The sequence below is a fragment of the Elgaria multicarinata genome, chromosome 11 (assembly GCF_023053635.1).
Source record: "Elgaria multicarinata webbii isolate HBS135686 ecotype San Diego chromosome 11, rElgMul1.1.pri, whole genome shotgun sequence".
Taxonomy (NCBI): Eukaryota; Metazoa; Chordata; class Lepidosauria; order Squamata; family Anguidae; genus Elgaria; species Elgaria multicarinata.
This window is the reverse complement of record NC_086181.1, coordinates 12,400,496-12,425,264: the sequence shown is the minus strand read 5'-3', so window position 1 is coordinate 12,425,264 and position 24,769 is coordinate 12,400,496. Positions and strand designations below refer to the sequence as shown.

The 24,769-nt window shown below is 46.4% G+C and overlaps 1 protein-coding gene across 1 annotated transcript in view; it reads left to right on the top strand.

Annotated features, from left to right (window-relative positions):
• Positions 1 to 24,769, top strand: part of SKAP1 (src kinase associated phosphoprotein 1) — a 385,397-nt gene that overhangs the window by 298,877 nt on the left and 61,751 nt on the right. Inside the window, exon 9 of the mRNA XM_063138165.1 lies at positions 6,366 to 6,557. Within this exon, the coding sequence (XP_062994235.1) occupies positions 6,366 to 6,557 (192 nt within the window). The remainder of the gene's footprint in view (positions 1 to 6,365; positions 6,558 to 24,769) is intronic.

Here is a 24,769-nt window from a genome sequence, read left to right as displayed (position 1 = left end):
CAAACACTGTGTTTGGGGGGATAAAATGGGTGGGCAAATTGTGACCCTCCAGATATTTTGGCTTACAACTCCCATCATCCCTATCCAGCATAGCCAATGGTGAGGCATTATGGAAATTGTAGGCCAGAATGTCTGGAGAGCCACAAGTCACTCACCTCTGAGATATAAGGAGACATTAAAGTTCTACCTTTGGTGTTTGCTGGCCCATTCACAGATGTCACCACCACTAGACATGGGTGAACAAGCGTTCACTCAGATTTTCCGAGCATCAGCTTGATCCTTTGAATTCCATGAGCTTTTGCAATTGCTGCTCAATTTGTGTGAACATGGAAATTCTGCAGATCGAATGAAATTGAACCAAAGAATTCCACAAAAAATAGCGTATCTTTCAAAGTTGCACAACTTTTGTCCATCCACTACTCAACTGTTTTGTGAGTGCAAACTAATTTCTCATACAGCTCTAACCACCAATATACTGTATTCTTCAAGTCATGAGCATATACTTCTGAGCTTACTTGTGGCAATTATTCAGCCAGATATTGACTACAAAGGTCTTTAGAATAATAGAATCATAGAATAGCAGAGTTGGAAGGGGCCTACAAGGCCATCGAGTCCAACCCCCTGCTCAATGCAGGAATCCACCCTAAAGCATACCTGACAGATGGTTGTCCAGCTGCCTCTTGAAGGCCTCTAGTGTGGGAGAGCCCACAACCTCCCTAGGTAACTGATTCCATTGTCACACTGCTCTAACAGTCAGGAAGTTTTTCCTGATGTCCAGCTGGAATCTGGCTTCCTTTAACTTGAGCCCGTTATTCCGTGTCCTGCACTCTGGGAGGATCGAGAATGCAAGGCTGAGCAGTGTGTAGAGGCCAGATCACAGATAGCGTCCTTTCCTGGATTACCAGTGGGCTCTTTTTAAATTCCTGAGAACCTTTGCTTTTGTATCTATGTTTTTCAACAGATTTCTTATCCTCATGCAGAAAACGATGTAAACATTCCTGAGGATCTTCGCTTTTGTGTTTGTTTTTGAATGGGGCTCTTGTCCTCATGCAGAAAGTCATGTGAACATGGTGATAAGCTTGTCGGAAAGACTCAGAAAACAGAAGGCAATCTTTAATCAGAAGCATCAGAAAGATTTCTTTTTAAAGAAATGCCTGGTTGTTTTGAGCAGGGAGGGGGCGAATCTTCATCAGTTTGTTTGTATGTCACTTCTCCATGGTAAAAGAGTGCTCAAAGTGGCTTAGAGCAACATAAAAAGAATTTGCACAGTAAAATATAGCAACGTTTCCAAATAATTATTTAAGGGAGCAATCCTGTGCCCTTTGGACAGTGTCTGTGGGGGCATTGGATTGTTCAGCTTCTGGGCTCCGAGGTTGCAAACAGGGCTCCGACATCAGAGTCTAGAAACCACACCCTGCATCCCCCTCATAGCCAGCATGATTCTGGCTACGTCTCCATGCTCAGAAATGCAGCGCGGAGATGGGGAAAGGGATGGTTCCCGAGGGCAGGGTAGGGAGGAGACTGGGCCATGGGGCATATGACAATTCGTTTTGCCTCCCCCTCCGAAGCACAGTTGCTACACAAGCAAAATCACCTTGCAATGCCCTCATGCATTCGTTCATTGGGTGGGTCATCTGAACCACCACCACCACCCCTTACGTCATCCACTAAACCACACTGGCGTTTAATATTTACTTAGCTCCCCAACAGGGTGCTAGAAGCTGTGCACTACATAACACAAACATGAGAGTTCCTTCCAAGCGGGCTTACAATCTCTATAAGATGAAAAGGGCAGAAGGTGAGTGAGAGCCATGGGAGGGGGGCATTCAAGCAGGTGGGGCTAGGGCAGTTTTAGGCTTTGTTGAAGAGGTGCTTAGTGAGTAGGATTTGAAGGATGCTTGACAAAGAAGGGGAGGCTGTTCTAGGCATTGGTGGGGCTGTATGGCAGACTTTACAGGAAAAGGGGTGGAGGAAGGAGCCGCCTACTTCTCAAGGTGCGTAGTCAAGATGACTTAACGCAAGCTAGTTACCTTTTAGCCACAAAATCATGCTCGCAGTGCGGATGGTGAACCAGGATACTTTCCCCACCCTTTCTATACTAGCTTATGGGTGAAATGGGAGCCCTAATCCATGTCAGTGTTTATGGCTATGAAACTAGGGGCTGGGAATTTTTTTCACATTAATTAACTGAGAAATCCAACAATGCTATCTCATTGATACAATATAAAACAAGATAAACCTGAGCTGAGACTCAAATCCAAGAGTTGCCCTTCCCCACTCCATGATTTTTGGTTTTGTTTTGTTTGAAGCTGCTAGCAGTATTTGATCCTTGTTTCCCAGCATTTGTTTGGTGCACAAAAATAAGCTCCTTATGGTAGTGAACCTTGCTTGCATGATAGGTTAATTAAAAAGTAACCTGACTTCTGCTTTGCTGAAGACACTCTCTGGATTGCAGCAAATGTGTGCTCTCAAAGCGTCCTCTGCTGGTCAGTGTGTGAAACCAGTACTGGTTTTTAAGGAACTCTGCTGAAAAACTGTACCAGCTTACATAGAAGGTGGGAGGGATCAGAAAGTCATTCCCTCCCACACTCAAAGGCAAAATCATCCGACACATCATACTCATCCACCCACTCTCATTAGCCAAAATAATTCAGACCACAGCAGGCAGGAACAGAAAAAGCAGACCACAGCAAGCTTCCTGCTAAGCAGAAATCTCCAGAAATAGCTCCAGAAATATTCTTGTCAGAGAAAAGAAAGCCCCCCCCTGCCCCAAAACAGATTGCCAGAGGGGCAGGGAGAGTTAAGGAGCTTTTCCCAGTCAGTTTCTCCAATTGCCTCAACCTCAATTCCATCAAAAGTAATGGGAAGGATGTTGGGCTTATTGTAAGACAGGTCTCACTGAGTCTTGCCCTTGGATCCTACACAGCTCTGGAGCATTAAAAGCTGTAATTCCAGAAAAATGAGTGCCCATGGGCATATGCTGAGTGCTTTTCATTTACCTCTGAGCGATCTCAGCCAGCCGGACCCACCCATCCCCATGTACAGATTGCTCCCACCATGCACAGAACCCACAGCCATCCCCAACCTGGTGCCTGCCAGATTATTTGGACTACACCTCCCATCTGCCACAGCAAGCATAGCCAATGGACAAGGATGATGGGAGTTGTGGTTCAAGGCATCTGGCAGGCTCCAGATTGGGGAATGGTGCAACAAGGCTCTGTTGTGTGTTTTGGGGATACAGATGGCAATTCCTTGATTCATAGATCTGTATGTGCAGCAGGAGATGACATGCTGAAATTCCATTTCACCTTTTTTTCCTCTGTGGCCACGGGCACAGGTGTATGTCTGTATGGTGTATGTTCCTTCTCTCACCTGTGGTTAATTTGTCAGTGTTATGGGAGGAGATCCACCATCACTAATTCTATTTCAGATTTCCATATCTGGAGAGTAGTTCTACATTTAACTTTTAAACTGTGTTTGCCTGCATTCTTTTTTTATTATTATTAACACAGTTGTTGGATTTTAGCTATCTCCTCTTAATTGAAAAGCACATGGGTACGATTCAGGTTTCACCTGTGGGTAAGGCATATAATCTCCCTCCCACAAACCACACACATGGAATGCTAGCGCTCATCTAGTCCAGCGGTGTGCAGAAGGTAGACTTGCAGATGTTTGGGTCCTCAATTCCCAGAAGCCCCTGACAACATGGCTAATTGTCAGAAATGCTGGAGATCTACGTTCTGCCCACCTTCGATCTAGTCCGTGGGAGGGGAACTGCCTGTCCATGGGCCTAACCTGGCCCATAGAGGTTCCCATTAAGCACACAGAGCCTTCCTGGATTCCTCCAGAGGAGAGAGTTTGTCCGGCAAGGGAGCAAGCTGCACACTATTCTCATAGATCAGAAATAACAGCAAGGGATGCAGGTGGGTAGGGGCACTGTCCTGCATAGCACCTTCCCTGCTGGGAAGTGAAGCATCCCTGGCTGAGCCAGCAGCCAGAGCACTCCAAGGGGGGAAGCCGCCGCACAGCAAAGCAGGGTTCTGGGGTGTGTGGAAGCCACATGCTGTGTCAACTAGCAACCAAATGACATCATGTACATTGATGGCGCTATATAAATAAATAAATAAATAAATAAATAATCAGAGGATGTAATTTGGCCCATGGAGGGCTGGGAGGGGGATCACCAGTCCCTGGTAGCAGGTCTTCAGGAAGGGGAACATCAAACCCCTTCTTGATCCATTATCTCCATCAGGCTGCCAACAGTTAGTGAGTGTTAAGATAGATTTTATTGATTGGACTGTTCTAGTTACATTCACTGGCAATCCTCTTAAAACTACAACACAAAAGGGATTAGTTCTCCATAAAACAATCTCTGACATTCAAGGAATGGACTCTCTCCTCCCTGGAAAACAGTCCTTGAACAGTGTGTTAACTGAAGAGGGGTTCTGCACTAAACCCAGCATTGCCCACTCCTTCTCAGACAATTCCCCTGGTTGTTTAGCTTTTAATGTACAATCCTGCACGTGTTTCCACCTTCTCCAATGCCCAACAGCTGAACCACTAGGCCGCTCAGTCCATCCTGCCATGCTACAGTTAATGACCGGAGCTGGGAAAGCCTCTCTTTTCTCCAAGGGACCAGTGTAGCCAGAAAGAATCGTCCCAAACACCTCACCCGGTTCGAGCGCCCTGCCCTCCCTGGCGGGTATAACTTTCCCTTGTCTTTCCCAAGTTCCTTCCACTTTCAGTCGCCTTTCTTGCCTTTCTTGCTCTCTGTCTGGGCTTGCCTCCTCAGCCATTGTGTTCGTGGGCAATCTTGCTCTCCCCACCGCCAACTCCCACCTTCCTCTACTGTCTTCCTTTTGTTCTTCTGGCTTCTCTCCCCCTCCCTGCCACCATCACCCCACTGCAGGTGATGCTTATTTGGGCTGATGGGGGGGGGGGGGGGAATCCGCACGTCGTACCGAGATCGCTTCTAAGCGACCCCAGTGTGGCGTGAAAGCGATCGTGTAACTTGCCTTTGGAAGAGCCGACGAAGAGACGTCTTTCCCGCTGCCGCTGCCACCCACAGTCCTCCTCACTGACCGGCGAGGAGAGCTCGGCTGAAGAAGGCGGGGTTGAGAGCGGAAGAAGCTCTCCACCCCGCCTTCTTCCCCTGAGCTCTCCATCCCAGCCGGTGAGGAGGTCTGTGGGTGGTGGCGGCGGGGGGTGGGTGGGTGGAAAGATGTCTCTTCGTCGGCTCTTCCAAAGGCAAGTTACACGATCGCTTTCACGCCGCACTGGGGTCGCTTAGAAGCGATCTCGGTACGACGTGCGGATTCCCCCGGGGCCAGCTGCAGGGGCACAGTGGCTGGCAACGCCCTCAGTTTGAACGGTTGCCACCCACGCCCGCTCTGTCCTTGCCCTTCACGCTGTCATGGGAGTCTCGGCCTGTGCAGGGAAAACCAGCAATCCCAGGAGAGACTCGTGAGCCGTTTGGGAAGAGGTGGTGAACCCCGCTGATCCCTTGGAGTCCCCCACCTCAATTTAGTTTCCCACCTCTGATCTAGTCCAAACCGCTGCTCGGTGCAAGGTCTACAGTTCTGGAGCAGGATGCAACTACAGTATCCCTGACAGGTGGCCACGCACCTTCTGCTGAAGTGCCTCTAGCAAAGACGAACCTCCTGTATGATCCACAACAATCTCTCTTCATAAAATTGCCAGAAGAACCAACATTGCAGACATGCAGGGAAATATTCTCAGTGGCTGCCCTATGGCTTTGTTATTCCGCTTCCCTCGCAACTTGCCACAGTGTTTTTTATTCCGAAGTATTGCAAGTTTTGTTTCCTCTGGGTTGCCACAGGTGGTGAGTTTTCTATCTTGGCAGGGGTTAAGCTGGTGGAGAGACTGAGGCTTTTAATGTTTAGTGTTTTCATACCGTTTAATCTGTTTTTACATTTTGTCTATCCCCAGTAGACTTTAAATATTTTCTTCGTCTTCCTGAATTTCTGATACTAGGAATTGGGAGTGGGACATCTCAGGGCATCATCCACTGGGAAGAGGGCAGTACTGGATAGGTCCAGATCTGTTTAGTTTCAAAGATGGGGCTAAATCAGACCCCTTCAGAGTATTCTCTGTCCTCATTCTGGCACACGATAGCTCAAATTATAGGACTGAAGTGGGTTCTTCCATCGTTCTCTCTGTTATCATATCAGGGTCTGGGCATGTTATAAAATTAGCAATCCAACATGCGCCTGGTAGAGAAGAACCTCCATCCATGTTCATTCAGCATACTTCTTGCCAACTGAAAATGACTGTGTGGATTGATCCTGAGAAATGCCAACAGCTGATAGCGCTTTTCCTTTTCCTTTCTTATCTTTTTCTCCCAGATATGAAGTCCTTTGATATTCCCTGTGAGGAGGAAGAAGATGAGGACAACAAGAGTGACAAAGAAGATGCCTACGATGACATAGACAGTTTTGATTCCCCCAGTGCAGCAGTTCATCAGGATACCACTTTGGACCTGGAGGGAGAGGAAACTGGAGAGGAGAGTGAAGAATGCATTTATGAAATTCTTCCAGGTGAGCAGGCTTTCCTGTACATGAAGCTGCCTTACACTGAGTCAGATCTTTGATCCATCTAGCCAAATATTGTCAGTTCTAACAGGCTTCCAAATCAAGCAGATGGCTTGTTTTTTAAAAAAATATCCTGCTCATCCCTAATGTTCATGGTACAATAATCTCTTCCTGCCCTTAGGAGTATCCATTTAGAATAGGGCAGAGTCCTTTTGTCTATAAAAGATTTCTGCCTTGAATACGTTATTATGCAAATCACTATGAATGCCCATGCCAATTTACAAGTGAAAAGAACAGAAAAACAGAATAGAAAACTCAACAAGCTATTAGTAAAGAAAAGAATTAGCTCACCTGGGAGGAAAGAACCGCAAAATCTGCATGTTTTTGGGTGCTGTCGTTCAACACACGGTCAGCTTTTCAGTGGTGTGCAAAATTGCAAGTTCTTCTCCCAGCAGACCACCCAACCCACCTGTTTGGCATAAGCAGGGAGCAGCTGGATTTGGTGCTCTCCAGTTTCCTGAAATGCTCGTTCTGCTCTGTAGAATATTTGCAATCTCAGTTTCGTATCATTGCAACACCCAGGCAGGGGGCAGACATAAAGTGGAGGTGCAGTTGAGGGAGCAATATGGACTCTCCTCATTTTGTTTTTATCAGTTCAGAAGGGGGAGACAAATCCCCTACCAGATGAGTTCAGTGCCATTTGAAGAGTGTGTTGTAGGGAGTAGATTTAGGACTAGGGTTGTGGGAAAGCAGAGATAGAAACTTTTGGTTTTGTTTGAAACCTGAGAGTCATGGGATGCTGAATTCTGTGCCACAATACCAAATGCTGTGTTTGTACAGAACCCCAGTGGACTAAAAATAATAATAACCACATTTCTGTGTTGAACATCCCTTTGAGTTCAGTCCTGAGTTACCTGTACAAATGGGCAGTGCTTCGAAGAAGCACCGCAGACATTGTGCTGTTCTTCTTTTCCCCAAGTGGTAAAAAGCGCAGTAGCAGTGATACAGGATTCAGTATACTTTGAGTGAGTGAGAACTAGAAACAAGTTGCCTTTATACCCTTCATTTTAGTTACAAATATACAACCAGAGCATATTGGAACAACAGACTCCTATAACTGGCAGCAAAACATGAACCTCTGCAAATCCCCAAGATGCTTTTAACTAGCTAAATGCACTGCTCTTTGCCTCTGTCTAGATTGAAACTTATTACAAACTGTTTCTGGCCCTTCTTACTAGCTCTGATTGGTGTCACATTCCGAAGGCAGGAAAGAGAGATTTCCAGGCCATTAAGGAAAACTTCCCCAGTCATTAACACTCTTTTATCAAGTCCCTGATTACCTATTAGTCTGTCAGGTGAAACCACAGTGATAGGGCCCATTCATGCTAATCAAGGCAACAGAACTTATAACAACATTTTGATGTGAATACCCATTCACTCTTCTGTTAAGATGCGGATAGCCAATCTGGGAAAACAGCCCAGTTATCTACACTGCATCACCATTGCACCCAGTGTGCACAGCGCAGAGAAGAAGATCTGTCTGCCAGTCGGCTGGGGATTCCTTTGGTATTTTCTTGCAGTGGGATCTGCACATGGGTTTCTTCCTGTAAATGGAGAGCAGAAAGGATGTACCTTTCTGCACATGGGTCTACCTTCATTTTGTGTGTGCAGCATATCCCATGGAGTATGTTGCACATTTTTAACAACACTTCACATCTCTTCTGCACACAGAAGAGACTGTTGGGTCAAAGTGAAAGAGGCATTTCAATACTGCTTTTTTGGTTATAGCCTTGTTTGATTTCTTTGCTCGAAATAAAATGTGTAGCCCTCCATATGTTGCTGCACTACTCATCCTCCCTGGCTAGGCTGCATAGGGCTGATAGAAGTTTTATTTATTTATTTATTTATCATATTTATACCCCGCTCCTCAGCCAAAAAAGGCTCTCAGAGCGGCTTACACTTAGCAAAAAAGACAGTCCCTGCCCTCAGGCTTACAGTCTAATAAAGACATGACACACAAGGAACAGGAGTTCAGGAGGGAGCGGGGGAGGAGAGAGAGAGAGTCCAACAGGAGCAGGCCATGATGTTTCTTCTGCCTGCTCCTGTCCCCCTGCTCTTTCTTCTTCCCCACAGGGCCAAGATGACAATTTGCCCTGTGGGGGTGGGGGAAGAGTCCAACAGGAGCAGGCCATGATGTTTCTTCTGCCTGCTCCTGTCCCCTTGTTCTTTCTTCTTCCCCACAGGGCCAAGATGACAGTTTGCCCTGTGGGGGTGGGGGAAGAGTCCAACAGGAGCAGACCCCGATGTTTCTTCTGCCTGCTCCTGTCCCCTTGCTCTTTCTTCTTCCCCACAGGGCCAAGATGACAGTTTGCCCTGTGGGGGTGGGGGAAGAGTCCAACAGGAGCAGGCCATGATGTTTCTTCTGCCTGCTCCTGTCCCCTTGCTCTTTCTTCTTCCCCACAGGGCCAAGATGACAGTTTGCCCTGTGGGGGTGGGGGAAGAGTCCAACAGGAGCAGGCCCCGATGTTTCTTCTGCCTGCTCCTGTCCCCTTGCTCTTTCTTCTTCCCCACAGGGCCAAGATGACAGTTTGCCCTGTGGGGGTGGGGGAAGAGTCCAACAGGAGCAGGCCATGATGTTTCTTCTGCCTGCTCCTGTCCCCTTGCTCTTTCTTCTTCCCCACAGGGCCAAGATGATAGTTTGCCCTGTGGGGGTGGGGGAAGAGTCCAACAGGAGCAGGCCATGATGTTTCTTCTGCCTGCTCCTGTCCCCTTGCTCTTTCTTCTTCCCCACAGGGCCAAGATGATAGTTTGCCCTGTGGGGGTGGGGGAAGACTCCAACAGGAACAGGCCATGATGTTTCTTCTGCCTGCTCCTGTCCCCTTGTTCTTTCTTCTTCCCCACAGGGCCAAGATGACAGTTTGCCCTGTGGGGGTGGGGGAAGAGTCCAACAGGAGCAGGCCATGATGTTTCTTCTGCCTGCTCCTGTCCCCTTGCTCTTTCTTCTTCCCCACAGGGCCAAGATGACAGTTTGCCCTGTGGGGGTGGGGGAAGAGTCCAACAGGAGCAGGCCATGATGTTTCTTCTGCCTGCTCCTGTCCCCTCCTGTCCAAGTTGGACTCCAGTAACATCAGGTGGGCCAGAAGTTGACCCCCCTTGTTCTAAACTACTCTTGGAATGGGAGGAAGAAACATTATACCGGAGAAAAGGGTTAATATTTCTCTGCTATTAAAGCTGGGTATACGTATAGACTTGGGAGTAACACTTTTGAGAAAGTATGAATTACAGATAGGTTTGAGGTATTCCATCCACCCCCTATATAAGGCAAATTGATCCCTGCCCAGATTGCAAGGTGAAAACGATCAAGAGAACTCATAGACCTCAAGTAGGGACGGGTGAGAATTTAATTAAGAACTAACTAAAAATTTGCCAATTTCCTCATAAACCAACGAAACCAACTTGCAATTTTTTAAAAATTAGATGTGAGAGAAATTGACAGTGTTCCTGAGTTCCTCTCTGTGGCTGAAGTCCCAGAGTAACTTTCTGGAAGTGAGGATCCTAAAATTCCTCACTCCAAGGATGTCCTTCAGGCATGGGCCCATACAAACTGCCAAGTGCTTTCACGTCTGCATGCAACTTAATGGATTTGCACAAATATCTATGCAAAATGGTCGATTTAACCACATGCTAAAGTGCCAACTTATGCATGTTAAAGGTAGACCTTTGGACTGACCCTTCTTGCCCATGTTTAGTAGCATCTGAGCTGTTCTGCCCACACCTGTCCTCTAGCATACAATCACAGTGATTGCTGGATTGGGGCAAGAAAGTGGCACTGTGAAATTTCTAAGAGGAGAATAAGACACTGAACCTGCTCAGAGGCACTCATTTCCTTATTACTGCATACATTCCAGCATTGAGCTTTGAGGCCCAGCTCAGAGTTGGCTCTGGATAACCTCTCATAGCTGGGGCAGATTTGCTCCCTTCCATGACCTGGCAGGGGAGATTCTCTTCCCAACCCAACCCAACCCATTCCCATCCTGTCCACCCCCATCTTCAGACCCAGTGATTCTCAACATTTCTGAAGCCGCCAGGTCTCCATGCAGCTTACAGCTACACAGTCAAACCATTTTTACATCCCTTCCCCCATGTCTCCCACCGATGTACTGGAGCAGGCCTGCATAAGGGGCAGATCCTCCAAGGAGCTGTGTTTTAATGTTGCAATTTGATTCAATTTTCCACTCTATAAAATTACCCATCATTGTTCGTTGCCTCCTAACAGACACCTTCACTCTTAATTTAACAATCCTATCGAATTCTGCCTCGGAAATTGGAAAAATTTATCACCTGTGAAATTTTATTTTTCCTTGGTTGTATCTGTTTTTGTAAAACTTCATTAGCGACGATGACTTGCTGAGGAAATTATCTTTCTCTCTCTGTCTCTCCTTCCTCTTACCCTAGTCTCACTCCCTTCCATTCTTAAAAAAAAAAAGATACACTCAACCACGACTGAGATTTTTATTTGCATAATAAAAAAACCCTCTAGTACACAAAAAACAAAACAAACAAACAAAAACCTCTGCAAGATTTTTAGAATTGCCACACTGGATCAGACCCATGGTTCATTCATTCTACATTCCTGCCTCCTGTCAGCCAGTTGCTCAAAGGAAGCTCACAAGCAGGGCATGATGGTCATTTCCAGGACCTTTTTGTCCCCTGCATGTCATAGTCAGATGAATGCTGAACACAAAAGGTTCCCTTTTGGTCATCATGGTCCTTTGCGCTGTGTGTTCATGTAAGCTTTTAAGAAGCCACTTTATATAGTGGCCATTACAAAATCCTGTGACAATGAGTTCCAGAGAGTAATGGAAAAATATAACATTACATTAAGTGGCTAATAGCATAAGTAAGTAATAGGGCAATCCTATGGTTCTACTACGCAGGAAACTGCTGCACCAGGACTACTGGGAGGGATTATAGCTTAGCGGCAGATCCCATGCTTTGCATGCAGAAAGTCCCAGGTTCAATTCCTGGCATCTCTAGTTAGAAAGAACAGGTAGCAGGTATGGGGTAAAATATATACCTCTGCCTGCCAGTCAGAGTAGACAGTACTGGGCACAAAGGACCAATGGTCTGTGGTATAAGGCAGTTTCCAATGTCATTCCTAATGGTTAAATAATGTGGTCACAATCCTATGCTCAGCCAGCACCAGATTCAATGACTCCATAGCTGTAGAAAGAAATCTAACATAACACCAGCAGATGCTTCCGCAGTGTCCCTGAAAACATCAACACAACATGGTGCACCAAGAACATCCCCACATTTGCATGTATGGAAGGCTGCCAGTCAACATGCAGTGATGTCTGGAATGCCACAATGGCATCAACAACCATCCAGACCCCTCCAACATACAGTGCACAAGCACTTTCCCCAGGAGAGCCCCAAACACCTTCCCTGTCAACCCAGAGCCTCTTCATGGTCCATTGGATGAGAGAGGAGCCAACTGGTGCCTGCAACCATAAGCTCCAGGGCTCTTTTTAGACAAGAAGGAAGTCAATTCCTCTGGCAGCTCCAACACCAACAGCCTGCAGACAACCACTTCTTCACCAGAGGAAATGCCAGGAGCAGACCAGGAAGGAATGGATGATAATCGAACCGCAACCGTCAGCCAGATCCATTGCCCATTGGTTAGGATAAGGACTCATGTAGGACCTGCAGGTGACAGGCCTGAGAAAAAGCAATGGGAACCAAACTGGAGATGCTCGTTTTACCAGGTTGGTGTAACTGTGGCCTCCAGAAGACGAATGTCATCATTTTGAGGTCTTTATGGCAACGGTAATGTTGGATGGAAAATGGGAAAGGCTGTGGAACCCTGGGTTCCCTCTCATAGAAACAATACCCCTAATCACATAGCCACAGAAGCAGAAAGGAGAAAAATCCAAGGTGGGTCTGTGTAGTTAGGGGCATCATTTAGGTGGTCAGTAACCATGTGTTTATTCCTTAGAAGCACCTCTATCTCTAGTTAACTCTTTGATTCTGCATATCCGGCAATTCTCATTAACAGAAATGGGCTCCAGATTTACATATCAAAGACACAACTGTCATTGCTTCCCTGTTCAAAAGGATCTGTGTATCACTATCCTGTATTGAAAATTTATTTTATTTATTTATTTATTACATTTTTATACCACCCAATAGCCGAAGCTCTCTGGGCGGTTCACAAAAATTAAAACCATAATAAAACAACCAACAGGTTAAAAGCACAAATACAAAATACAGTATAAAAAGCACAACCAGGATAAAAACCACGCAGCAAAATTGATATAAAATTAAAATACAGAGTTAAAACAGTAAAATTTAAATTTAAGTTAAAATTAAGTGTTAAAATACTGAGAGAATAAAAAGGTCTTCAGCTGGCGACGAAAGGAGTACAGTGTAGGCGCCAAGCGGACCTCTCTGGGGAGCTAATTCCACAACCGGGGTGCCACAGCGGAGAAGGCCCTCCTCCTAGTAGCCACCTGCCTCACTTCCTTTGGCAGGGGCTCACGGAGAAGGGCCCCTGTAGATGATGTTAAGGTCCGGGCAGGTACATATGGTAACAGTACTATGGTTATTGCAACATATGCAAAATATATAAATTCAACGATACGTCGTCAACATTTGTAACTACCTGGTATGGAAAACAAATTTGTACAGTTCAGGTGTATTATGTTAGCAACATTACCCACCCACCCACCCCATTTTCTTCTCTGGCTCAGAATGTACAATAAGGGCTAAACTACACATTATGTTAAATATTTAGCATGTAGCCCACCATTTTGTTTACCTTAATGTAAGTGTGGGGGGCGGATCCAACCAAGGTAGCTATCACTGCACGCAGATAGGGGAGGTTTAAACCTCCCCCCCCCCAACTTCCGCCCCCAAAAGCATTCTCCCTTCCTTGTTGGTTGGGGCTAAAAAGAGAGAGGGGGAAAACACCATTGGCACTAATGGATTTTGTTCTTTTTTAGTCTCTGCAATGGGGAGCAGTGAATTTTTTTGGGGAAAGTGACTGGCTGGGAAGGTTTGAGCCTCCTCTACCCATGCAGTAGTCTCAGTCTCAATTGGGGCCCCAGACACTTTCACTAAATTAAGCCAAATTATGAGGATCCGCTGCATGCTACCTGTTTGATGTAGCATGTAGTTTAGTCATGAGTCCCTAGAGCCTGATGAGGGTATGCTGTAAGGAAATATACAAAAGTTATTTAGTACTAGTTTCTTACTCTTGATGAAACCCTATTGAAACCGCTGTTGATTCCTGTTAAACTATGTGAACAAATGCATTTGCTCTGTAGGCACATGCACAGGTGTACTTTAATATTAACCCCCTGCTCTCAGTTAAATTCTCTTTGATTCCAGTAAAGTACAAGGCTCAACGCCCTGATCATCAACCATTTGTTTTGTGGTCATCCTCTCTCTATTTGAGTCAGTTCTCTCAATTGTTTCTTGAAAACCTTTTATGTGTCTGATGTCCTAACTCTAGATCTGAAGCTCTATTTTATTCCCAGTTATGTTTGTTTTGGTGTATGTATGGCAGGAGAGGTTTTGAATTTTCATGCAACAGTGCCTCCTAGAGCATCTGGTCAGTTGGCACCCTGCCGTTCAATCTGGATAGGTTTATCTCACATTATCTCACTTTTTTGACATCAGAAATGCAACCAAAACCTTAAGCAATAGGCCAAACAACTTGGGATTTTAAGATGTAAGTTTACAGTTGTTAAGAAGATGGGTCTTCTTAACAACTGTAAATTTACATCTTAAGGGAAGATGTAATTGCAATCAGGGAATTGCCTGAATACATAGGAGCCAGCCACTTTGCTGAGCTAAGCAGGGCCGGGTCTGGGCAGAGTTTGGAAGGGAGACCAAATTGAAAAGTATTGGCCCTGGTTAGGCCTCATCTAGAGTATTGCGTCCAGGTCTGGGCTCCACAATTCAAGAAGGACGCAGACAAGCTGGAGCGTGTTCAGAGGAGGGCAACCAGGATGATCAGGGGTCTGGAAACAAAGCCCTATGAAGAGAGACTGAAAGAACTGGGCATGTTTAGCCTGGAGAAGAGAAGATTGAGGGGAGACATGATAGCACTCTTCAAATACTTAAAAGGTTGTCACACAGAGGAGGGCCAGGATCTCTTCTCGATCCTCCCAGAGTGCAGGACACGGAATAACGGGCTCAAGTTAAAGGAAGCCAGATTCCAGCTGGACATCAGGAAAAACGTCCTGACTGTTAGAGCAGTACGACAATGGAATCAGTTCCCTAGGGAGGTTGTGGGCTGTCCCACACTAGAGGCATTCAAGAGGCAGCTGGATTTAGGGTGGATTCCTGCATTGAGCAGGGGGTTGGACTCGATGGCCTTGTAGGCCCCTTCCAACTCTGCTATTCTATGATTCTATGGTCCAGCTACTAAGTAATTTTCTGATTTCATGGCTAGACCATAAAAGAAGGATTAACCCAGTTCCTCTAAAGCTTTCCATATACTATCTAACTGGAGACCGAAGTGCTCTCTGCAATGAACTCAGCATATGCTCTGGAACCCAAGAGTCTCTTCAAGTATGTAGCTAGATTAATTAGACTGACTTTATTGAATTTATTTGGAATTCTGTGTATGTGTATGGTTGTTGCCTCCCCCCCACACACACACCTTTTCTCCCTAAATAGTGTACCATTTGGCTGTGTTGTTTTAAAAGGGATGTCTCTCTAATCTGTTCCCCACTTGAAATACTGCATGGTTACAAAGCTTATGTTTTTAGGATATTTTAAAGGAGGTTAAGTTCCGTTTTTCTAGATTTGGAGAGAAAATCCAAAGCATCTTTCTGGTTCTTTTCCTAGGTCTGAGCTGAAGGGAGGGATTCTTGGAAATAGGGTTCAGAAACTCCCCAAGCTGCTGGACAGACTAGGGTGGGGTTGCAGAACCCCTTTCAGACTGAGAGCCGAAATTCATTTCAGAGAAGCTTTTGGGGGCCACATTCCAGTGGTGGCTGGGGCCTCCAGTGTGGTAGTTGAGCTTAGTCTGTTGCAGCAAAATGACAAAGAGTCCTTAAAAACTACCAAATGCACTGCGGCATATACTTTCATGTCTTCTAGTCTCCGAATTTTTGCTTGTAGCCCATCTGTAGATCTGTCTTTAGCAATACAGCTGGGGTTCACATGTGGACTCTTTTCTTTTGTGTGGAATTGTATCCACAAAACAGGCTGTCCTGTACAATGCAAAGGCACACATTTGAACGGTAGCTTGATAATGATCTCCCTGATGAGGCTCGCCTGGCACCAACGCTGCTATCTTTCCGGCGCCAAGTTAAGACTTTCCTCTTTGCCCAGGCATATGGTGGCACATCCCAGCAGATCTCATGATAGCAGATCTAATTACCCACATGTTTCGTTTTTAATCGGTTTTTAATGCTTTATGTGTGTATGTTCTGTGTTTTAGAGTTTTAAATTTTGTATACTTGTTTTTACCTCAATTTTAGAATTTCTGTAAATCGCCCAGAGAGCCCTGGCTATGGGAGCGGTATATAAGTGTAATAAATAAATAAATAAATAAATAAATGCAAAGGCACACATTTGAACGGTAGCTTGATAATCCAGGGATCCTTTCCTGCGTTCGGTCAGTAGACTTAACAAGTGGAATCCAAGATAGCCAGGTGGGAGGCAGGATTGCATCTGAAGCATTAGTATCCTAACTGAATGCAATGCGTGCTTATTTCTGCCATCCTAACTCTCTTCACAGTGCCTTACATAGGAACAGTCTGCCATGATTCACACATACGCATACATTAGGGGTGTACAAATGTGTGGGGAACCTCAGGCTCGGTGGCCAAATCTGACCCTCCAGGTCCCCCAGATAGCCACATCCCTTTCCCCCTAGCCCCTTTCCCCCCAACTTCTCATTTGATGGCTTCCCAGCTTTTGTGCAGTTCTCCCCCGCCCCCCAATCTAGAAGGTTAAAATGCCTCACCTAAGGCTTAGTTACTGGCAGTAAGAGCTTTAAGCTAAAATATGCCTTTTTCCCCAAAAAATATTCAAGCCCCACTTCTTTTGCCTTTGGCCCCACCCACCACTGGAACGTGGCCCCCAAGCGCTTGTCTGAAATTGAATTCGGCCCTTGGGCTGAAAGAGATTCAACAACCCTGCTGTAGAAGGATGAAGAGAGTCCCGTTGGAGGGCAAAGCGAGCCTGTCTTTCAGCCTCAATGTAGAAGCCAGGCCAACGAGCAGTCTCCTGGCAGCACCTTCCTGAGGAAAAGCGTGAGTGGCTTCCATCCTGAAAGCCTCCATCCATCATAAGCTTTTAGGGGCACCGTGCAACTGGGAAAGCCTGGCATTTAATTATGATATTAATGTTTCAGCTGCAATCCTTCAACTTGTCTGCCTTGGACTCCACTCTTTCAGCCTGCTGCCTGAGTGCGGCGCAGCGAGAGCCTTGGCTGAACCAGCAGCAACTCAAAACCTCTGCATTGTACAGGACACCGGCTCAGCATGCAGATAAGAGTCTTACATTTCCACTCCTCTTTGTGGTAGGGACCAAAGAAGCACTTGCTTTGCGTGCAGAAAATCCCAGGTTCAGTCCCTGGCATCTGGGATTGTTGGACCGGGAGTCGGGAGATCAGGGTTCTAGTCCCCACTCGGCCATGGAAACCCACTGGGTGACTTTGGGCCTGTCACAGACTCTCAGCCCAACCTACCTCACAGGGTTGTTGTTGTTGTGAAGCTAAGATGAAGAGGAAGAGAAGTATGTACGCTGCCTTGACTTCCTTAAGGAGGTTCCTTAAGGAGGAAACATGGTGGGATAGAAATGTAATAAATAAATAAATATCAGCAGTTAAAAGGATCACGGAGCAGATGATGTGAAAGGTGTTTGGCCTGAGACTCTGGATTGCTGCTGCCAGACAAGAGAAGACAATACTGGGCTAGATAGACCAATAATTGAACCAAGTAGAAGGCAACCACCTATGTTCGTTGCCTAGCTATTTTTCATTGGCAGGAGCACATGTTGCTACAGCTGAACCTCTCCCCAGTCCATTAACCCGCATCCATGGTAAAATGCAATGGTAGGCAGAAAGTAGATTTCCAGATGTTTTGGACTTCAACTCCCAGCATTCCCTACCATCGGCCATGCTGGCAGGAGGTTCTGGGTGTTGAAGTCCCAAACTACCTCCTGCGCACCCCTGTTATAATGCGTCACAAGCAAAGAGCAAGCACCTGCAAGGCAAGCCTCATGCTAGGAATTTGAAGTTCAGAGCCAGGTGGCTCAAGCAAATGAGCCGAACCATGTCTCCGAGGCGGTTTTCAAATTCTAAAATGAGAGGCGCCAGAACTCAAGACTGCCTGGAAGCTGCACTGTGTGGATGGAAGCCCATAAGCCCAGTTTATGGGGCCTCCGCTGCAGCCTGATCGGATTCTGCCAGGTGTCCGTTGATGGGGAGAGGAGCCTGATGGAGCTGGTCTCTCTGCAGAGCAGATGGTGACAATACTTCCCTTCTTTCCCTCTGCTGTAGCTGGATAGAATAGCTGCTGGCAGGTCTTGAGTCCAGAAACTTTAGCACCAGCCTCAAGTGTTTGATCACCATTTACAGTTTTGCAGTGCTGTGGCAGAGGCACTCTGCACATGTGGTAGGGCATCTGTATTGTATATTACTTCCAGCACCTGAGCCCCCTTGCAATGCAAAGAGCACCTTCCCATAAGATACTAAGGCCACAGCTAGACCTAAGGTTTATCCTGGGATCATCCAGGGTTCGCCCCTGCCTGAGCACTGGATCCCCTGTGTGTCACCTAGATGAACAGGTTTGACCCCTGGATGATCCAGGGATAAACCTTAGGTCTAGCTATGGCCCTAGTCTCAAATTTAATCCTGCATCTTGCTTGCTTTAGGGCAGATGAGGTTGACTGAAGTCCTCTGGATATCTTTCCAGTTCCTATTTGATAGAAAAATGCTCTTTCTCCCTTGCCTTCTTTGATTTCAAAACAGTACAAACACTACATGGAGGCAGCAGAGGAAACGTTTCTGGGGAAATTTGGCTCAGTTTGGGGCCAAGGGCCTAAACCCAGCAAACCGCCATGTACTCATTAAAAGGGCTCTGCTAATGTGGTTAGCACAGCAGCCTGAGATGAGAAGAGGCAGAGTTTCCAGTAAAGCAGAGAGAAAGCGAGACAGAGGAGTCTCCTTGGGGGAATGTCTGGGGTTCACTCTGCTTAACAGCTCTGCCAAGCAATTTGAGCTGCTGGACAGGGAGCAAGGGAGGGCCAAATGCGTTACTAACCTTGCTCAGGGAGACAGCTGGGCAGTGTTTCCGAACATGTCAGAGATTCCAGACCTTAAGCTGGAAACCGCCTGCCCTCAGTCTGGGACCTAACTGGGACTGAGTGTGCTCTGCAGCTGGCAGGTAGGAGAAAGGGGCCTCTGGAGGGGCCAAGGCCTGGCATACATCCTATGAGCCTGGCTGCCTGGCTTTGCCTGGACAACAGAACAGTAACTTCTGCCTGCTTGCTTCTGACTTGAGCAACTGACTTCAGGGACCCCAGAAGGGAGAATACACACACTCCAGGACTGATTTCGAATCTGGCTGCTCAAGGCCCCAAAGTGGCCCACAATGAAGTCCAGCATCTGCAAGTGGCATCTTTGGGAAGCTGCTGAAGGCTCACTGCTGCTGGTGCCAATGCCCCGGGCTTCCTTTTCTGGCGGTTTTCTGATGAGTGCTGTGCAGCCCTCATTGCAATTGTCAACAAATGCCGTGGAGCAACGCTACCTCACTCCAGAGCACTGTAGGGCATTGCAATAGGACCACTTTGTCTGTGCTCATGGAAGGGGTGCTGTTACCACCCTTCCCCTCCTCCAATAAGCCTGCCCCCACACTTGGCAGAAATAAAATGGAAGGGGATGGACTAGGCCACTCTCCAGCATGGGGGGCACCAGAAGGCTTACTCAAAGCTAGAACCATCCCTGCCCACAGTATGCGACTCTGGGTCTTTTAAATCCATCCAGCATCTTATTTGCTCCCTCCTTGTTGTTGTTGTTTTATTTTGAGTATTTCTTTGCAAGAAAAGTATTTTAAATGTCTGTAAATCAAATGGAAAAGTTATGTGGATTGGTGATATGTGCATTTCATTTTTAAAAGAGCTAGCTTTTACTTTCTGTACGTGTAGAGCATTAAAAGAATGGTCTTTTGGTACTTGATCATTTTCTGGTCTATGCCTGGCCAGTTGCTTAGGTGGGAGACCTCCCAGGAACCCCATGTACTGCTCTGAGCTCCTTGCAGAAAGGGCATGATGTAAAACAGCAAATAAATGAACAATCTTCAGAAGTAATGCACTGGAAACTCAGAGCAAAATCCATTGAGGAGTTCTCCCATGCAAGTTCCATTGAAAAAAAATGTGATTTGCATACAACATCCTGCTAGATTGTAGCCCTAATGCAGAGGGGCAGAATCTGGCCTGCCTGGGGTTCTAATCCAGCTTTTGGGGTTCCCCGGTTTTCCCCAACCACGGTCATTTAGTGGTTCAACAACTTTTGTGCAATTCCCCCCCCCCTTTTTAAAAAGTTGAAATGCCTCTCCTAAGATTTAGTTACTGGCAGTAAGAGCATTAAGCTAAAATATGTGGGTATTTTTTGTATTTTGCCTCTGCCCCTTTTGCCTTTGGCTCCGCCCACTACTGGAATACGGTGCCTGAGAGCTTCTTTGAAATGGGATTTGGCCCTTGGGCTGAAAGGGGTTCAGTACCACGGCACTAAAGCCTTTCTGGTCAATCACATTGAAATTGCATTTATTACACCCAGTCCACATACCTTCTTTCACAATCCATCCTGAGCATATGTGCCAATTTCAGGGGCAGCCAATTTGGAAATATTAGGCCCCTAATATGCCCTCATGGTGCCCTAACCTTGAAGCAGCAGTGGCGAGGAACAAGTGGCTTCCAAATGGGTGCTGCGTGTGCACAACGCAAACAGGTCGGAGTATCAGGAGAGGAGCTACTTACAGCCAAGTTCAAAGGCCTGCTCTAGATATAGTGACAGTGAATATATATGTTATATTTTAAGAGCACTTGGTGCTGTTTTTAAAACAAAGGAATGTGTGTTGGTATGCATACCTAGTTAATTTTTTATAATGGCCACTCAGTGTGTTGAACTTGCTAACTGACTGCAGACTTGGGTGCTCCTGATGAACAATCAGATACGGTCTGAGACATGGGTGGAAGAATAATTAGATTTAAATTCAATGTGTTTTTCCTTTGACTTTTTGTTTGGCTTTGCATTTGGAAAATTAATTTTAAAGATTATTTTTTTAAAATGACATGGGTGGCAGGAATTGCTCCACCGCCTCTACCTTCTCTGGCATAGCAGACCCCCTGAAGCAGTTGTGCTAGGAAGCCTTAACCTAATGCACGAGACCTGTGCCATCTTGGAGGCAGTTCTTCCATTAGAGGAAAAAGCTAACCTGGGGGCTGTCTTCACAGTGCCGGGTTGGCACCGCCTGCCTCTCAAACCCTGCACTTTCCTTCTCTTGGGGTGGCAGCTTGTCATCCCAACACTGAGGAAGGAGCGTGGGGTTTCTGGGCGGCCATCCTGGTCCTGAAGCCACCCCCGCCATCTTCCTGGTGGAAGGCAACCACTCGCCGATCGCCTTCCACCAGGCACCGCCCCTGGGTTGACCCCAGATTGGCCCTGGAGTGATGTCAGATAGCGGAAGCCCCATATTGACGTTGCTCCACTGAAAAAGTCTGGGTGAATCCCCAATTTTTTCAAATCACAGCATTGTGGGGAAACCTTGTGGTGGCTGCGAAGCTGCGCCGTCTATCTGATGCAGTGCAGATCCACAGCCACCGTGAGACTTTCCCCGCGTATAGACAGCCCCCAGGGGCAAGAGGGCCACGAGCATAAGCCTTTTTGCCTCAGTCAGCACAAACTCTGAGTCCGACCCCGATCAGCAGCTAGGGCTGCAAAGGAACCCTTCCACTACTCAACAAAGGACATGCAACACTGTAGGTTCCATTTCCTCTCCTTTCACATAGTATTTCCTGGAAGGATATTAATCTAGCTTTGATTATTCCATTATTGTTGGGTTCCCCCACCCTCCTTTTCTTTCTTACTTTTTTTTTTTAATCATTGCAAGAATCATTTACAGTTCTCCTTTGCAGATCCACAGTGCAGGGAGGCGGGGTGGGGAAGGCACTCTCAATAATTTATTTTAAAATCAATGCTAATGAGGTTGCGTCTCGTCATTGGCCTGGGTTTTACAATCAAGCCTGATTTATTTAGAAAAGATCTTTGGTGCCACTTTCCCGTCTAACGGTGGGGGTGGAGCAGGGCAAGGGGAGCTGTTTCTGTGACCCTCTAACTTCAGATCCAATTCTGAATTCACAGAGGGATGGCCTGACCAGGTTTGCATTGATTTGAATGGAGGGTAAGAGACAGCTGTGCCCTAGACAAAGTGATGGTGCGGAGAAGCTTTGGCTTCCACAAAGTGCAGCATGGTTGCCCAGCATGCTTTGCAGTAATCATATGATATCAGCAAAAGATCTGCCCCCATGGCTGATGGGCTTTGCATCTAACCACCTGTCAGATACCTGTTTTGTTAACTAGAAATTAGAGTTCTATGCCTCAAAGGAACTGGATTTCATATTAGGAGCAGAATTAAGCATCCTGAGAGTCTCCTTTTTCATTTTCATATTTAAAAAGCATGTTTCTGGCCCTTAAAACTCAAAGACAGGCTGACAACGCCTGGTAAAAATTTAGAAGGTGAATCTGAATGGAACTTCCATTGGTTGGGATATACAGCTTCCCTTTGCTACTCACTGTCGCTAACCAAAGTAAAAGAAAATGTGCAAAATAAGCACGTTTTTTGCTGATTTGCTTTGGGCGCAATACCCATACTGGCTGGGGGATGCTAGGAGTTATAGGACTTTTGTCTGTCTAAACAGGCATAGGATTGTACTATCAATGTATTCAGAATGTAGTTGATATTAATGCTGACTGTACCTATCTGGTTATTTTTAACCCTTTAGCCTTACACACACACAGTTTCTCTTTTTCTAATCAAACCAGGATGCTGTCTTGACAGTGCCTCATTGGCGCCGCATCCCCCCAAAACTCCATGCCTTCGCTTCTCTAGGGTTGTGCTGGGTAATCCCCATGCCAAGGAGCAAGCATGGGGTTTATGGCAGCCCCCATCCCTCCCTGGCTTTCCCCTGTAAAATGCAAAAGGCTCTTTTTCAAAAGGGAAACCTTTCTCCCCACACTGGCATTCCGGTGGCCATTCAGCTTGTCGGCCCGCCCCCTCCTGCGGCTTCCGGTAACCAATAAGAGGTTGCCTTCTGCCCAGGAACGCCCCCGGAGTGGCTCCAAGCAAGGACAATCTGGCAGAAGAGCTGGGATGACCTCACTCTGGCTGGAAAAGCTGCGCATCTTCACCTCTTTGCCCCAGGATGGCTACGAATCTGTGGCTGCATCTTCTAACCGATGCAGGGTGGATTTGGAGCCACCCCAAGGCAAAGAAGACGTCAAGACAGCCCACAGGATTAGGGCTACAGTTGGATGGTACATTGAAGCAGATCCTCAAGTGGGTGTAGATCTTCTGGCTTCCCCCCCTCCTTTTTTTTTTTTTAAGAGGCATGGTTTTGACATGTCCAGTGACTTTTGGGCAGTCACACCCGCTATGCAACTTCAGTATTACCTTACTGGTCATCACCATTTTAGTAGCATGTTTAATATGTGTGTGTGGGGGGGGGTCATCTACACCAGGCAGGATATTCCACTATGAAAGTGGTATATAAAAGGCAGGAGCCACACTACTGCTTTATAGCGGTTTTGAAGTGCACTGCAGGATCTACACTACTGCTTTATAGTGGTACTGAAGCTCACTGACAACTGTTGGGGCCTCTACACCAATCAGGATATAACACTGTGAACGTGGTATGAAAGCGGTATATGGTATGTGTCAATGGGCCCCAACAGTTGTCAGTGCACTTCCACACTGCTATAAAGCAGTAGCGTGGCTCCTGCCTTTTATATACCACTTTCATGCCACTTTTATACTAGAATATCCTGCTTGGTGTAGATGAGCCCTGTGTGTGTGTGAATGCCAAAACACTTTTTCGCTATTTTAAAAAAGTATTAAAATACTTGCACAATAGCATTTTCATGACAATAAAGCTTACATGAAAAAGCAATAAACATTGATTAAAAAATTAAACACTTTCCGGGCAGCACCATTTTAGTGACATGTATAATTTTTATACATAGACTTCTTTGGGTAGGTGGGTGGGTGGGTGGTGGGAATTAAATTCTTCACATAGTAGTGCTCAACTGGAAAAGCATTTTAGCACAAATTTAAAATTTGATTAAACAATAAACAAACAGCTAAAATGGCATGTTTTCTCAGCATTAACACTCACTCGCCCATGCAGCTCTGTCACACCCACTACTGCAGACAGAACACAGTGCAGCCTTCCCCAACCTGGTGTCCTCCAGATGTGTTTGACTACAGTTCCCATAATCCCCCATCCAGCATACCAAACAGAAAGAAAGAAAGATTATAGCCCCTGATGTTAAAAGTCAATTGCCATTCTGCATGTATTTTACAACAGAAGAACAAATGACTGGGGGTAGAGCTAAAATCCACCACTCTGGAAGCACCTCCAGTTTTAAGTGGTCTACATGAGGCTCCTGGTTTGAGTCCTGCCTGGTACTGCTACAGCCAGAGACAGGGATAATGGGTTGGCCTGGGGCTGCAGTCTAATTATAGTTTCCGAGAAAGGGATTTCCTCCCTCATTTAACTGTTCATGATCTTTGGGATTGGAAAGGAATTTCCCATCATTAACTTTGGAGTTCTTTGCTTGCCTTCATATTTGTGTAGCTAATGATAGCTCAAGTTTCCAGCCCTCCACTCCCCCCCACACACACACATGGCAGGGTATGAACATTCTGAATATATGCCTATGGAACTCATTGCCACAGTATATTGGGATGGGCACTAGAATAACCAGCTTAGGACAAATATTAGATGGAGAAAAGGGGGAAGCCATGGCTCAGTGGTAGAGCACCAGAAGGTTTCAAGTTCAATCCCCTGCATCTCCAGGTAGGGATGGAAAAAATCCTGCCTGAAACCCTGGATGGACCAATGGTCTGACACAGTATAAGGCTGCTTCCTGTGTTCTTATGAAAGGCCTAACCAGTGGCTGCTAACTATGACAACTA